The 15,613-nt window shown below is 41.3% G+C and overlaps 1 protein-coding gene, 1 long non-coding RNA gene, 2 other non-coding genes and 1 pseudogene across 5 annotated transcripts in view; 2 read left to right on the plus strand and 3 right to left on the minus strand.

The window, feature by feature from the left end:
• LOC144181124 (uncharacterized) overlaps positions 1-15,613 on the minus strand; it is an 87,462-nt gene that overhangs the window by 32,978 nt on the left and 38,871 nt on the right. The gene's annotated exons all lie outside the window — the stretch shown is intronic.
• trnar-acg (transfer RNA arginine (anticodon ACG)) lies at positions 2,125-2,197 on the minus strand. The gene has a single exon. It is a non-coding gene; the product is annotated as a tRNA-Arg (tRNA).
• Positions 2,469-2,541, minus strand: trnar-acg (transfer RNA arginine (anticodon ACG)). The gene has a single exon. It is a non-coding gene; the product is annotated as a tRNA-Arg (tRNA).
• On the plus strand, positions 7,817-9,463 carry LOC144181573 (plectin pseudogene; annotated as a pseudogene).
• LOC144181117 (putative RNA-binding protein 46) lies at positions 12,831-15,339 on the plus strand. Of its 2 annotated transcripts, XM_077709426.1 has the most exons (6): positions 12,831-12,999; positions 13,965-14,056; positions 14,228-14,297; positions 14,478-14,704; positions 14,986-15,073; positions 15,142-15,339. In XM_077709426.1, the coding sequence occupies exons 1-6, from the start codon at positions 12,981-12,983 to the stop codon at positions 15,186-15,188; spliced, it is 543 nt and encodes a 180-aa protein (XP_077565552.1). In that variant the 5' UTR covers positions 12,831-12,980; the 3' UTR covers positions 15,189-15,339. The 2 variants fall into 2 exon arrangements, with proteins under 2 accessions (XP_077565552.1, XP_077565553.1); XM_077709427.1 differs by lacking the exon at positions 14,986-15,073.

A 15,613-nucleotide genomic window follows, 5' to 3' on the forward strand; every position in this document is an offset into this window, starting at 1 on the left:
GTCTTTTATTTGAATAATGTCCCGACTTTTAAAGTGGAAAAAAATGAATACTTTTTTTTACAACATTCTTGCTCATCAATGAGAGTATGCATTCTAGCAGTCTAATGCAAAAAAGAAGAAGAAGATTAAAGCAGCACTGGACGTAGTATCTCAGTTCTGTCACCAGCGGGTTTCATATTTTAGCTCACAGGTTAGCTTTTTGCCATCAAGCATTGACTAGCATTGACCAGCATTGACGGACTGAGTTGACCGACCAACTTGAAGCCACGGGGGTTGTGCTGCAACAAGCAGCTGACGCCAATCCACTGATTGCACTCATAGGACACTAGTATTGTGGAAAGCTTTGCTCTTTATGAAAAGCTGGGTTCTGTGAAATAGTTTGAAATGAAAGCCTAGTCTTATGGGATGCCACGCCTTTATATCAAATGAAATGAAATCAAAAGCCTTATTGTCATCATTACACAGCTCTGTATATAATGAAATGGGTGAAATATCATTCAACAAAGGTGCTTTTAAATGGGTCAAAATTGTCAAAAGTTTGCACTTTGATGGCCCATGTTTGAAATAGGTCAAAAAAGGTTTTGAATTGGCTTTTGACAGTCCATACCAATCCTGAATAATCAGAGTGCACAAAGAGTTACCTGTGACAATAATGTACAAATTGACTTTATTTTGAATATGCTGTGGTGAAATACAGTTTAACGAATGGTTCCTGAACTCATCCAGCAGGGGTACTATTTCCTGTTTGGCAAGTAGCATTATGCTACTATAGCGACACCAATGGAAGGGGAGCCTCCCTCAATTGTCAAAATAGAAGTAAAGAACTATCCTGATAATCATAGTTAGTCATCTGTTCCTCGCTCCAGTGCTAGTTCAAGTGTTATTACGTCTGTAATCAATGTTTCTTAATGAAACAGGAATATCGTTACGTTTCTTCGCGTCAATTGAATAATCAACTGACATGTTAACTTTACAATAATTTTCGGTCCTGAATGTTTAACTTATATTACCACTTCCTCTAAAAAATCATTCATTTCCATTCGGTTTTCAATTTTTAAAACATTATTTTGTCAGAGATTAGGACAATGTGATTTGAAGATGTCTTATATTGTTCAAGTTCAGACATAGGCAAACTGCGGCCCGTGGGCCAGATCCAGTCCGCTAGGCCTTTTAAGGTAAAGTTTTTTTTCTCCCCGAGATGGCGCTGTCACGCGGAAGACAGTGGCAGTAGCGCTGTCCGCTCTTATTTGTTTTTCGTGTTTTACAGCCCCTCTATCTTTTTTAAATTACGTTTTAATATTTCTTAATACATTCCTTTTTACTTTACTTTGTACTTGATACTTTTTACTTTAATGATGAGTGATGAGTATGTTAATACTTTAGTCCTTTTTTTCTGTTTACGTTTCATATGTACTCTTAACGGATGCAGGTTTTTTTTATATGTATCGTGTCTTGTGCTGACCCGGTCGATATGTCAATTTTTTCAAGTCAATGTGGCCCTTGTTAAAGTCATTGTCTTGACAAAAAAAGAACAAATGTATTAAATTATTATCAGTTTCATGCAAATTTTTAATGATTGCATTCATGTTCTGCAAAACACTCAATGTTAGTAGCACTGTGCATTCCCAACCAAAGAAAAAACAGGAAGTTTGCCGGGAGGGAAGTGGGGCTCCATTGTCAAGTAGGTTACTCCAAAAAAGGGGCGGCTGCTAATTGACTCTGTATAAGAGCAGCAGTGCATGATGTGATTTTTTAAAAATCATAGTTGAAAGCTAAAATAAAGACCGACCAGTTGATGTTATGACTCAACTGTTACATTACTAGTTCTCGGTAGAATTACCTTATAAGGGTGCGTTTATGACTATGTTATTACAAACGAGCATGTGAATGAAGACGGCGAGCACACCAAACAAGAGGGTGCTTAATCTGTAGAGCAGTGAGCCGCTGCACCCGTGCGCGCCGCCATCTTGCCAAAATGTCTGTAAGTAAAGCATATTTACCTGGCAGGGGAGATACCACATTCAGGTAGGTGATTCATACAGGGTGAGGCTCAGCCATTGCACTTTTGGCTGTGCTGACGCTTGTCTATTCCCCAATTGTGTATCAGGAATAAAAACAGAAATCCAAGCTAGCCAGGAATCGAACCTGGAATCTCCTGATTCGTAGTCAGACGCGTTATCCATTGCGCCACTAGCCCTGTCTTATGAAGAAAAGGGCCATGGTAAACCAAATGTCATGGGTTAATATTATCAAAATGATGTATTCCCACTTGTGTATCAGGAATAAAAACAGAAAACCAAGCTAGCCAGGAGTCAAACCTGGTAGCTCCTAATTCGTAGTCAGACGTGTTATCCATTGCGCCACAAGCCCTCTATTGGAGAAAGGGCCCACGGTAATCCAATTGTCGTGGTTTAATATAATCAGAGTGATGTATTCCCAATTGTGTATCAGGAATAAGAACAGAAAACCGAGCCAGCCAGGAGTCGAACCTGGAATCTCCTGATTCGTAGTCAGACGCGTTGTCCATTGCGCCACTAGCCCTGTCTATTGGACAACAGGCCCATGGTAATCCAAACTTTGCGGGTGAAAATGATCAAAATGATGTATTCCCAATTGTGTATCAGGAATAAAAACAGAAAACCAAGCTAGCCAGGAGTCGAACATGGAATCTCCAGTCAGACGCGTTATCCATTGCGCCACTCGCCCTGTCTATAGGATGAAAGGCCCATGGCAATCCAAAATTTGCGGGTGAAAATGATCAAAATGATGTATTCCCAATTGTGTATCAGGAATAAAAACAGAAAACCAAGCCAGCCTGGAGTCAAACCTGGAGTCTCCTGATTCATAGTCAGACACGTTATCCATTGCGCCACTAGGCCTGTCGATCACACAAAAGGCCCATGGTAATCCAAATGTCGTGGGTTAATAGTATCAAAATGATGTATTCCCAATTGTGTATCAGGAATAAAAACACAAAACCAAGCTAGCCAGGAGTCGAATCTGGAATCTCCTGATTCATATTCAGACGCGTTATCCATTGCACCACTAGCCCTGTCTATAGGACAAAAGGCCCATGATAATCCAAACTTTGCGGATAAAAATGATCAAAATTACGTAATCCCAATTGTGTATCAGGAATAAAAACAGAAAGCCAAGGTAGCCAGGAGTCAAACCTGGAGTCTTCTGATTCATAGTCAGACCCGTAATCCATTGCGCCACTAGTCTATAGGAAAGGTGTTGTGCTTGCTCGCAGTTCCTTCTCACAATGTCAACATGAATTACGTCAATTCTTAAAGGCTCGCGCTAACATTTACTGAACTCTATTATGTTCAGTACTAACCCTGCTTGACAATTGAATTGATCCGAGGAAAGGTAGGTTATACGGTGTCTCATTTGCTCATGAGAAATCTAACCAAGGATAGCAACTCACACACGTAGGTCAGGTTTTCAACCAGTTTCATTAATAAATTCCCAACCTATTTGGTTATGAACAAACCTAAAAGGTGTGGAGTGTGCATCCTTTCAGGCAGTTATGAATACAGACCAATGGATGCTGGTATGGACCAAAGAGACAAACTTAGCTGGAAAGGCGATCTTAGTTTGCTTCAGAAGTGGTCTGTTCGTTTTTTGTGTTATCGCAAAAAGACCAGAGTTTATACCAAAACTAAAATCACACTAATTTTTATGTAACAGGGTTCTGTAGCCTCAAGCATTTTGGGAAATGTTGTTTAGTTAGCAGTTAGCACTCTATGGAAATAACGGCACGGGTTAAAATAACAAAGGAGCAGAGTTTGCATGTTCCCCCTGGGCTTGCGTGTTTTTTTTTTCCCATGTACTCCGTTTTTTTCTCACATCGCAGAAACATGCACGGAAGGCTGGTTCAGCAAATATGTATGAGATTTAACATGTTTTCTGTTGCATTGTTTCATTCAACTGGATGGAAACCCATTCCCCCAGAATCAGCTGAGTCCCAAGTGCTTACTGTACAACAAGGCTGTCGTGCATGGGTTTCCTCCGGGTACTCCGGTTTTCTTCAACATTCCAAAGAAATGCATGGTAGACTGATTGGACACCCTAAATTACCCCTAGGTATGAGTGTGAGCGTAATGATTGTCTGTCTCCTGGTGCCCTGCGATTGGCTGGCCAACAGTTCAGGGTTTCCCCCGCGTCTGGCCCAAAGTCAGCTGGGATAGGTTCCAGCACCCCCGTGACTCTAGTGAGGATAAAGTGTTTCAAAAAATGAGATGAGAGCGGTTGTCTTTAAATAGGAAGACCGCTTTAAACATTTCCCCAAATGGATCTTAATTTTTGTGCCAGTTCTATTTTTGTGAAAAAAATGCAATATTTATACAATTGTGAAACTATTGATGATCAATGTATGATGAAAAACTGAAATTATATGTATATATATATATATATATATATATATATATATATATATATATATATATATATATATATATATATATATATATATATATATATATATATATATATATATATATATATATATATATATATATATATATATATATATATATATATATATATATATATATATATATATATATATACATACACATATATTTTTGCGGTGTTGGATTTTTTGTAAAGTAGTACTTTTTATGTAAATTCTCATTCATTCCACAGTGCCCAGAATAACGACCAACTCCAGAGCCAACCAGAAGACGTTCTCCCCAGCGTGCCCGAAGGAGGTCTCCAGGGGGCATCTCGATCGGATGCTCGAGCCAACACTATCTGGCTCCTCTCGATCCGGAGGAGCAGTGGCTCTACTGTGTGCCCTTCCCGGATGAGCGAGCATCTCACCAACTAAACCTTTAAAATGATCAAACTGTCCCAATTTTGTATGAAAGATGTGAGAAACAAGAAAATGACATAAAATGACAAGGAAAGTATTTATAAAGGGATTAAATTGAATAACAAGAAGGTCTGCACAATATGAAGACAATTGGTATTATGATTGGAAAAAAATATCGATGATTATTGAGGTAAAAAGCCATTATTATCCACTGCTTCCCACTCAAACACACACGTCTCTTAACTTTCTCCTTCTGAGTGAACCTTTGGCCACAATTAGAACAGGAAAAAAGCTTTTTGCCAGTTTGTTCTTCTTGTGTGATTATTGAAGGTTATCTTATGTCTGAATGTTTGACCACAAGCTAAGCTGTTTTTTTTCACCAGTGTGGATTGTTGTGTGTAATTTTTAGCAATGCTTTGAAGAAATTTTTTTACCACAAACTGAGCAGTAAAACGGGTTTTCTCCGGTGTGGGCCCTTTTATGTCTTTTCAGTAACTTTGCTTTGAAAAAAAAGCTTTACCACTAACTGAGCAGGAAAAAGCTTTTTCTCGAGTGTGGGCCATAGTGTGTCTATTTATTGAACTTGTGGCCACAAACTGAGCATGTAAAGGGTTTCTCCCCGGCAAGTTCTTGTGTGTACGTTTAAGTCTCGTAAGAGTAAATCTTCGACCACACAAGGGTTTTCTCCACTGTGATTTTTCAAATTATTCTTAGTACCTATTTTTTTCCCACACTGGGAGCATTTGCAGCATTGTTTTTTACACTGGGAAATTTTTTGTGGCCATTATCATTATCAACGCAAGGAGAGTTTGACGTGGCGTCCTCATTATCTGATGCGGGAGTGAGGAAATTGCCCCTCCCGTTCATAGGCCGCTCCTCCTCTCATTCAGACAGTTTTACCTTTCAAGGGCTCACCAGTTGACCTGCTGATATCATCCCAGCTCTATTGGCGTCTTGAGCCTTTCCACCTTATTGACTGTGGGGCCGACAAGCCGAAGCCGGCAGCAAGCACCCACCCCGGTCGGGCGCTCCATTCCAAACGTTGGTGGCACCGAGCCAAATTCTGTCTGGGCAGGAAGCGTGGGCAAAGCGGGGCTCTTTCAATGAATTTTGTGTTGTGAATGAATGTTTTACAATATAACCACATGACACTGACGACCTTTCTTTTCGTTTTTCTTTTCGATTTGTTTTCTTCTCCTGTGTGCGTCTGTGTATGTAATTTCCGCTTTGCAGGCTGAAATGTGCACTGTTTTCCAGTGGCTTCTTCTTCTTATTGAAGCACTGTGGCTGCAATGGGAAATTGGTCCAAAGGTATAACAAAAAAATGGTCCAGCGTGGTCCAACGTGGTCATTCCAAAGCGCACCTGTCTCGCCAGATTCTGTGCTAATGTTCAAAGCAGCTCTCTCTGGCCTGAGAGGAGGACGTTATCTGAAAGGCGGGGGCGTGGCCTTCCTTGCTAATTCTGGGGAATTCTCCACACCTCGGGAACGTCAATAAAATTGCCTTCCGAGGAAGTCTTATGCACTTTGAGCTTTTTGCTGAAAGACACGTAAGCCCTTTTCTTATCTTAACTCTTCTTTTCTTTTCTCTTCTTTTCTTTTCTTTTGTTTTCTTTTCTTTGCTGTTCTTTTCTTTTGTTTTCTTTTCTTTTGTTTTGTTTTGTTTTCTTTTCATTTCATTTCATTTCATTTCATTTCATTTCTTTTCTTTTCTTTTCTTTTCTTTTCTTTTCTTTTCTTTTATTTCTTTTCTTTTATTTTATTTTCTTCACTTTTCTTTTCTTTTCTTTTCTTTTCTTTTCTTTTCTTTTCTTTTCTTTTCTTTTCTTTTCTTTTCTTTTCTCTTCTCTTCTCTTCTCTTCTCTTCTCTTCTCTTCTCTTCTTCTCTTCTTTTCTTTTCTCTTCTCCTCGCCAATGATCTTTCATGTCCAATCAAGAGCGATAACGAATAACATCTTATACGCAGCGCGTTTGAGTATTTGTTATTGGTTTTAGGGGGTTAAAGGTCCGGCTCTGGTTCTGGTGGCCCGTGCCCTTTTTGAGGAGACAAAGAGAAAGCCAAACGTTCCCATTTTGGACACGCCATATTATTTGGGCACAAACAAGAAGATAATTTTTAGGACTTGATGTCATTGGATTGTTATTTTCGTCACCAAAGCTTTCCTGTTTTGGACGAGTGGAACTTGAATAGCATCCCTTTCGTCATAAGGCATTTTAATGCTTTGTTTCGTGAATTATTTTCTCAATGGAAAGCTCTAAAAGTATACGTTATTGTTTTCGTTAAAAAAAACAACAACCTTCCGCTCTTATTAACTCAAACTTAGTATTTGCTTTGACTGCTTGTATTATTCATACGTTAATTTGAATGTTTGCTCTGTTATGTTGGAGCCGTACCAATGACATTTTCCAGTTTCCAGTGTCTTGTGATGACATTTTTTTAGATTTAAAAACTATGTAAAAAAACGCAAAAAAACGGACTTAAATAGAAATTATAGCCAAGATATGTTGTCACGCAACAGGCAGAAAAACCTTGGCCACGTCAGTGTCCTCCGTATTCAAAAGATGTTGACTGTCATTCATATTTGAAGAATGAAAAGAAGCTTTTCTGCATGCAGGGGCAGACTTTGAGCCAGAAAACCACTTTGGAATTTTGTAATTCTGCTGCCAACAAAACAAACAACAAGTCATTGTCATTTACATTGTCATTGGGTAGGTCTTTTTTATTTGGAAAACATTTTGCTGTAATTGTCATCCATAATTAGATGGCGTACATCAATTAAGGTGTCCGTAAGAGGAAAAATACGTGGGTGGTTTGTTAGCATTTTTTCATCAATTGGATCTAGCCAAGCTATACAAAAATTATTAAGACATCACAAAGTATCCTTTGCTGAAAATCTCTCTCTGTGGGATTTGATCCAATCCAGCTACTTCACCGAAGACCACCGGATTCAGCTAATTGTACGTTTCCGGACGGGGTGGCTCGCCCGGCAGGTCGCCATGCAGGAGAAACTGGAGAAGCGCCAAGGTCAAGAAACAATGGCGGGCCTGAGAAAGCTCGACACGTTTAACGAGGTGCGGGAAGGCCACGCCACTTTGGAACAAGTCACTCAAGGAGCACGTTTCCAGCAATACCTGAGCGGAAAGAGGAGCATCGCCGGCGTCAAAGCCTATCCGTCTCAGACGGTCTTGAGCATCTACGCCGCAAGAAAGCAGGGCGCCTTGACAGACCGCGTGGCCCTTTTACTCCTCGAAGCCCAGGCGTCGACGGGATGGATCCTCGACCCAGTGGCCAACAAGTTCTACGCCGTCGAAGAGGCGGCCAAGGAGGAGCTCTTCGGACCGGACGTGTTGGAGAAGCTTCTGCTGGCCGAGCGGGCCCTGGTTGGCTACAAAGATCCCTACAGCGGAAACACCGTGTCGCTGTTCCAGGCCATGAAGTCGGAGCTGATTGCGGAAAGCGACGCCATTCGTCTCCTTCAAGCGCAAATGGCGACGGGCGGAGTGGTGGACCCCAACGCCAGCCTCAGGCTGCCCGCCGACGTTGCCGTCAAGAGGGGACTTCTGGATGAGCCACTCCAAAGGGTTCTGCTCCAGCCAGATGACAATTCCAAGAGATTCTTTGATCCCAACACCAGAGAAAGTCTTTCCTACCTGCAGCTGGTGGAGAGGTGCCAAACGGATGCCAGAACGGGGCTGCTCCTCCTGCCCATACGCGATGAGACATCCGGTGGGTTTCATACAGAGAAACGGGCGGGGAGATTAAACGGCAAGCGCAAAGAGGTTAGCTTGTGGCAGGCGCTGCTGTCTGAATACATTTCCCAGGCCAAAAGGGAGCAGCTGGTGCAACAGTACAAGAGCAGCGCCCTGACGCAAAAGATCACGGAAATACTCACGGCCATCATAGCAGAGGTGTCGTCCGAAGAAAGAAAGTTGGACGGACTGAGCAAGCAGATCTCGGTGGGCCACCTCTTTGAATCCAAGAAGCCCTTCACGCAAAGCATACAAGGCGAGGTGACGGTGGACAACGGCAACAAAATGGATTCCGTCCACAAGTATCTCGGGGCCACAAACTGCATTGCCGGCGTCCGGGTGGAGTCTACAAAGAAGGTCATGAGCATCTACGAAGCCAAGTCCAGAGGTCTGCTGCCTCCCGGGACATCTCTCATACTCCTGGAGGCCCAAGCCGCCACGGGATTTCTCATCGACCCGGTCGGCAACAAGAAACTTTCAGTGGAAGAAGCTGTGGCTCAGAGAGTGGTCGGCAGCGAGTTGAAAGAGAAGCTGCTGTCGGCCCAACGAGCGGTCACCGGATACACGGATCCTAAGACTACGGAAACCATATCATTGTTCCAGGCCCTGAACAAAGAGCTGATCGTGAAGGATCATGGAATTCGCCTTCTGGAAGCTCAAATTGCCACGGGAGGCATCATTGACCCGGTCTACAGCCACAGGGTTCCCGTGGAGGTGGCCTACCAACGAGGCTACTTTGACCAAGAAATGAAGCGGATTCTTTCCGACCCAGATGATGACACCAAGGGATTTTTTGATCCCAACACTCAAGAGAACCTCACCTATCTCCAACTCTTGGAGAGGTGCATCAGAGATCCCACCACTGGTCTAAGTTTACTACCTTTGAGCAAATAATGAAGACTCGTCTTCTCATCTTAGTCTGTCTTAATTTGAAGGAATTGAGCAACTTTTTTTGTTGATTTATATTTGTTTTTTTATATTTAAAATGCTTGTGAGTGTGGCTTACTTACATAAATGCATTTTGAATCATGTTTAGTTCAGTCTCAAGTTGACATAAAAGGTAGGTAATAGTCAAGACTCAACAATTACACCCGTTTTTATGCACCAGGCAGATGACAACTACAAAAAATGGTATCATGATATTTGAACAAAATAACTGTGAACTTGGAAACGAAGCAATGACACACAATAGGAAATGGCATTCATTTATTTTACAAACTCCTAAATTGCCAGAAGAGCAGCCAGGACAAAAGTTTCATCTGACCGGCGACTTACAACATTTTGATATAAAGATGATAGGTTCATTAATAATTACCCTTCTTTGTAATTATCAATAACTGCAGGCAGACATGTTATTTAATTATTGACATTTAATTAAATAGATTGGATCACAGATAAGAACCTTAAGGGAGGAGATCTTCAAAAGTATCCTCCTGAACAGTATTTTGCGTACGGCTTTAAGGCATTTTGGATAAAACAATCACGCCTTCATTTGACCTAACAATCATATATCAATTACATAAAGAAGCTCGTCACGAGTGTTATGGAAGTGGCAGAAACAACATCCAGTGACCCTGGCTCCGTTGCCTTGGATAAGAAGTCCACGTGAGAGTGGACCAGGTGGCTGATTATGACCTTGAGCCGAACAATTGGGAAGAATGATTTAATGATTTGACAAAGAAATGAATTACTACACATATATGTATAATAGTAATACAGAATAAACCCAACAAAAGAACATTGACATTTCGGGATCGGTCAGATCTCTTGTCCGCGATAAATTCTCTTGAGGCCTCTGGGAAGGAGGACAGGTTGGCTCCAATTTTGCGCCTCTGGGTAAATGCCTTGCTTCTGGCAAAATGTCAACATGTTGCTGCTGAAATACTGACCCCAGAAGAGGCACTCCAGCTCTGCAAAGCAAACAAAAAAAAGCAAACATGTATATTCCGCAATCTTCAAAAAAAACAACCTAATTTTAAAGACTAAATTCAAAACTTAGTGTAACAGCTGTCAGCCCCTCTTGGCCCTTTGTGGAATTTGTTTGACACTCCTGATCTAGAGAGTTTAGGGTCATTGTAAACCTGGATTTACATCAGTAGAAGGCTTAAGAACTCATAAAGACAGAATTTCGTAAACAAGGTATTGAATTTCATGGATATTCTGTACTTTTGTCCACATTACCATCGAATGTCTCAAAATTCTAATTATGAGTAATCAAATGATAAATGAATGAGCTGTGAGGCTACTCATCTGCCGGGCCACCCCATTCATAGATATTAATCATTACATTTTATTCCTACTAAATCATTTATGTGTAGTAGACATGCACCTGCATTTTAGTCATTTACTAGTGACATTACATTTTGCATTCTTTGCACCGGTCGAAAAATATTTGCATCGGAATCGGTATCGAAAAAACATATTGAGAAAAAATTGGATTGAAACGGAAGTTCAGTTATTCCTATTAATTTCTAATCATTTTCTCATAGTATATAGTACAATGGCTTCATTCTAATATCCCAATTTTAATCTTGTGATATTTCTTTAACATGCGCAGATTCTCAAAATGTTACATATAAGATATACTGTTTTTACAATACTGATATGTACTACATTTGACTTATATTGTGACTTAAATTACTTAATAATCTGATTTCATCCTTTTCCCCCTTTTCTTTGGCCCTAATACTTCCGTTTTCGCGGTTGTTGACGTTTGTCTTTTTCACAGTTGGACTCCAGTCAGAGGGGGTGCATGAAACCTCTTCTCCCCCCAAACGTTTGTTTAACTTGCTGACGTTGGTAGACATCCTTCATTCACAAATGGATCGGACATCGATGAGTGACAAACCCAATTAAGGGGTTGAGATTTGAAGAGTCATGTCATTGGACGTTTATCATGAAACTGTCTATGTTGACACTAGGTGGTCACTCCTGGTCTGCTGGCAGAACTGAGAATCCGAAACCGACTACTCCCTCAACCAGCCTGAACCCGGAGACGGATGGACCTCAAAGAGGGTTGAAAACCCCAAAAGTGGTCCCCTTAGCCTGACATCAGCTTGTCCGAGACCCTGTCTCAATTCAAATAGGTGGGAATCTTTTCCCATTTCTTCCACAGTCAGAAGTATTCCCGGCAGATGTTTTTTTTTTGTTTTGTTTTGGGCCTGACACACAAGACATGAACATTTGATTTCATTTGACATCTGTTACACAACACATTTTGGAAGAATTTTAAATCTTGCCAACTTGGTAAAGAAGAATTGGTTCAATGTCAATTTTGCTGGTTCTGAAAAATATTTCAGAAGGTATTTCTCTTGATGTTTCCTTTTTTTCTTAGTTATCGTGAAGATAGTGTTTTGGGGCTTGGTTTAGCAATTAATGACAAATCATGTAAGAATCGCATAATCTCATTATTACCAATTCTACAATTCTTTCTTGGATTCTACACGTGCACCAATGTTCCAATCATATTTGTTCTTTTATGATGAGAATGGACCAATACATGTGGCGGTTCCTCCAAGCGCACACAATCTTTTCAAGGAATACACTACCAAAAATGTCATATTTTTTTAGGGCTTCACCAAAACTCTGTTGTTTCCTAACCTTAGTAATGTCTTCACTTCCTGTATTAACTATAATATATGTCAGCAATCATCTATCGTCTGTGTCGGGAGATTAAATGGGCAGCAAATTATAGTGGAAATACAACTAATGGCCGTTTTTTTGTTACCGCTCAAAATCCGGATCGGTCCACCTGTGTGGAGTTTGCATGTTCTCCCTGAGCCTGCGTGGATTTTCTCTGGATACTCCGGTTTCCTCCCACATTCCAATGACATGCATGGTAGGCTGACTGAAACACATTTAAATGTATTCTTTTTTGATTGAATTACACTATAATACGGTCCAAATACAAAATACCGTTACTTCCATCAAATATGCTGTTTCATAACAAATAAATTCACTTCAATCAAAAAGTCCTTTTCAATAAAAAAAAAATTTGTGCTCAAGTGCATTTTTTGTCTCAATAATATGTTTGCATTTAAACCCTTTTTTGATAGAATTTTTTATTTATTTTTATTGTTGGGGATTTTTTTTAATTGAAAATAAATATTTTGATTGAGGCAAGATTTTTAAAAATGAAATATGAAGGAGCGGATCGCTGGAAGAGGTTTTAGCGCATCGGCCTCACAGTTATGCGGGTCTTGTGTGGATTTTCTCTGGGTACTCCAGTTTCCTCGCTTATCCCCAGAACATGCATGGTAGGTTGGTGGAACACTCCAAATTGCCTCTAGCTATGGCTGGTCGTTTGTCTAACTGTGCCTTGCGATTGGCTACCACTTCGGTTCAGAATTAAACGGCTTCCTTGCTAGAGTAGAAATTAATTTCAGATTGTAAAAGAAATAAGTGCGATCTAATGGCGGAACCGACCAATGGTAAGTGTTTTGTGAGTCTTGATAAATATCGTTTAAAAACCAAAAACACTTTGCTAACTGTTAGCAAACCGTTAGCACGTTAGCATAACCGCAGTCACTTGACTGCAATGTAAAACCTGTTCTGGAATCAAATAATGATTTTTTTATCACTCTACATAAGTCTAAATGAAAGTTTATACCTGTATTTTATCTTTTATACGCTATTTTTTGAGTCGTATGCCGATCGAGAGATTCTAGCTGTGTGCCAAATCCACTTTTACTAGAATTCAGACCGGTTTAACTTTGTTCAGTGGCAACATTTTTGGGGGGATGGAATATGGAAAAAAAGAACATTTATTATGTGTTATAAGTGACCATAAATACAACGTAATACCACTCGACAACCACAGTAATGATACAGTCACAGTATCAGACAGCAACAGACAGACGAATGAATTATCAATAAATAAGTAGTCCAAGCAGAGAGGATTGGGCTTGTTCAGTCTAAAGTCCAGTAATGATAAATAAATAATCGCGAAATAGTAATACAAAAATATGTGGTCAACATAAGAAGTATAAGTAGTAGGATTAAGTCTTGATCAGCTCTTAGGTGTAGAACTCGAGTTGAGTATGGTGACAGCTCTTGGGAAGAAACTGTCCTTGAGTCTATTTGTCTTGGCTGTCATAGCGCTGTAGCGCCTCCCACAGGGCAGCAGGGAGGAGTGGTGGAAGCCGGGATGTGTATTGTCTTTTCTAATGCTCTCTGCCCGGCTAAGGCAGTGTTTTCCAACCATGGTGTACCGTGAACGATGCTCAGGTGTGCCGCGGGAAATTACGAGAAACCACTTTGATTTCAAAATACTATGTCGTGATCGTGGTTACTTAGTATTTATTTTATTTTGACTTCAAAACTCTGCCGTACTTGCAGTGCTAAGAATGAAGATGTATTACTTGTGAAGTTTCTGACTGTTGTCTTCGCACCACAGGAATGAGACTGTGGGGTAAGAACCCATGGGTGAACTGGGCCAAGCCCAAAAACAGTAAAGAGGCTAAAATTAGACCAGCGAACGTTGGCCAAGTAAGTCAAATCTTGTTGGAATATAAAGATCTATTCAGAAAGAATGAAGAATGTGTTTAAATTCCATGATTATCAGAGTCCATATAATGTTGTCAACATGAGAAACGTTGTGCTAAAAAGAAGCGGATGCAGCAAAATTATTTTATCATGAAAGTCGAGTGGGCTTTTCAGGCACTTTACAACCCGTCGCCAAGCTCAACAGCGGAAACGCTGCAGCGGGAGATGGAGCCCATCGAAGCAGGTGCGGTGGGGGGGGGGCAACTATGGCACTTCCATTGGCGGGCACATCGTAGAAAGTCTGGATTCCACCAATCCACCTTCTCCCCAGTGGAGTTTTCGTCCTATTTCAGGCCCAGGTCAACAATCCGACAAATTATCTCTTCAGTCCTTTTGGTTTGAGCGTGGTTCTATTTCTGTACAGTATACAGCAACCTGCCTGTGACCCCGGTACTTCCGGGCATGAAGATGTCCCCGCTCTTTCCAGGGATGACCCTATCCCACACCGGCCTGCCGCAACTCCAGCGGTATCAGATCACTTCTGCAGTCAGCCTGCTGGAATTGTACTGTGGTTTGCACAACTTACCACCCCCACAATACAGCCTTTACTCTTTGCCGGATGAGCGCGGCAACCTGTGGCCAGTCTACGAGGTAACCACTTTAAATCAATTCATTCGTTCATTTTCGGAGCCCCTGGAATCCTGGGTTCAAATCTTGGTCGGTCCACCGGTGTGGAGTTTGCATGTTCTCCCCCGGCAGGCTTGGGTTTCCACCGGGTACTCCGGTTTCCCCCCACTTTCCAAAAACATGCACGGTAGGCTGATTAGACCCTTTAAAATTTAGAGGGTCTAATCAGCCTACCGTGCATGTTTTTGGAAAGTGGGGGGAAACAGAGACAATTTAGAGTCTAAATTGTCTCTGTTTGTGAGCAGGTGGTGATGCCGCTAACGCACAGCAGATTTTTGCCTCACCGCTTTTGTGCACGGCTGGATGATGCGCTCAACGCATTGTGGAATCTCGGTAAACGCCTCGGCACACGCCTATCGTTACGGTCACTCCAATGAGTGTTTGTGCTTCCCCACCACCAGACCCAGTCTTCGCGCGTGATTGGCCCCACATCACGTCTGTTGATTAACTGTTCGATTCCTGAGATGATCTGGCCCCGCCCAGCCTCGGCCTCCCTGTGCTTACCGGCTACTTTTATTTAGGAGCTGTTTTTGTGGCCTCTTCATGTCCAGAAAGAATGTGAAGTTCAATGGTAAATATGTCCTACAGTTCATGTTGTCTAGGTTCATATGTTTCATCACCTAGTAATTTATTGAATAAAAGTTGAATCTCTCAAAATCATGTTTAGCATCATATATATAGGTACAGTAATCCGTTGAATATAGCGGATTAATGTACACCAGACATGGCCGCGATCATGGAAAAATCGCGGAGCAGGGTCACCCCTATTATTACTACTATACACCATGTTTTGGCGCCTATACAGAAATACAATGATCAACTTCAAAGGCAGCGTCTTGGAGGTCTAGCACGACATCAATCGTCACCCTGGGA

Source organism: Stigmatopora nigra, chromosome 23, assembly GCF_051989575.1.
Source record: "Stigmatopora nigra isolate UIUO_SnigA chromosome 23, RoL_Snig_1.1, whole genome shotgun sequence".
NCBI classification, from domain to species: Eukaryota; Metazoa; Chordata; class Actinopteri; order Syngnathiformes; family Syngnathidae; genus Stigmatopora; species Stigmatopora nigra.

Bases quoted from the DNA above. Each gene is read 5' to 3' on its own strand.
- LOC144181117 (XM_077709426.1), top strand. The intron at 14,298-14,477 runs GTGCGGTGGGGG...ATTTCTGTACAG, and splicing joins GATGGAGCCCATCGAAGCAG to TATACAGCAACCTGCCTGTG. The intron at 14,705-14,985 runs GTAACCACTTTA...GTTTGTGAGCAG, and splicing joins ACCTGTGGCCAGTCTACGAG to GTGGTGATGCCGCTAACGCA.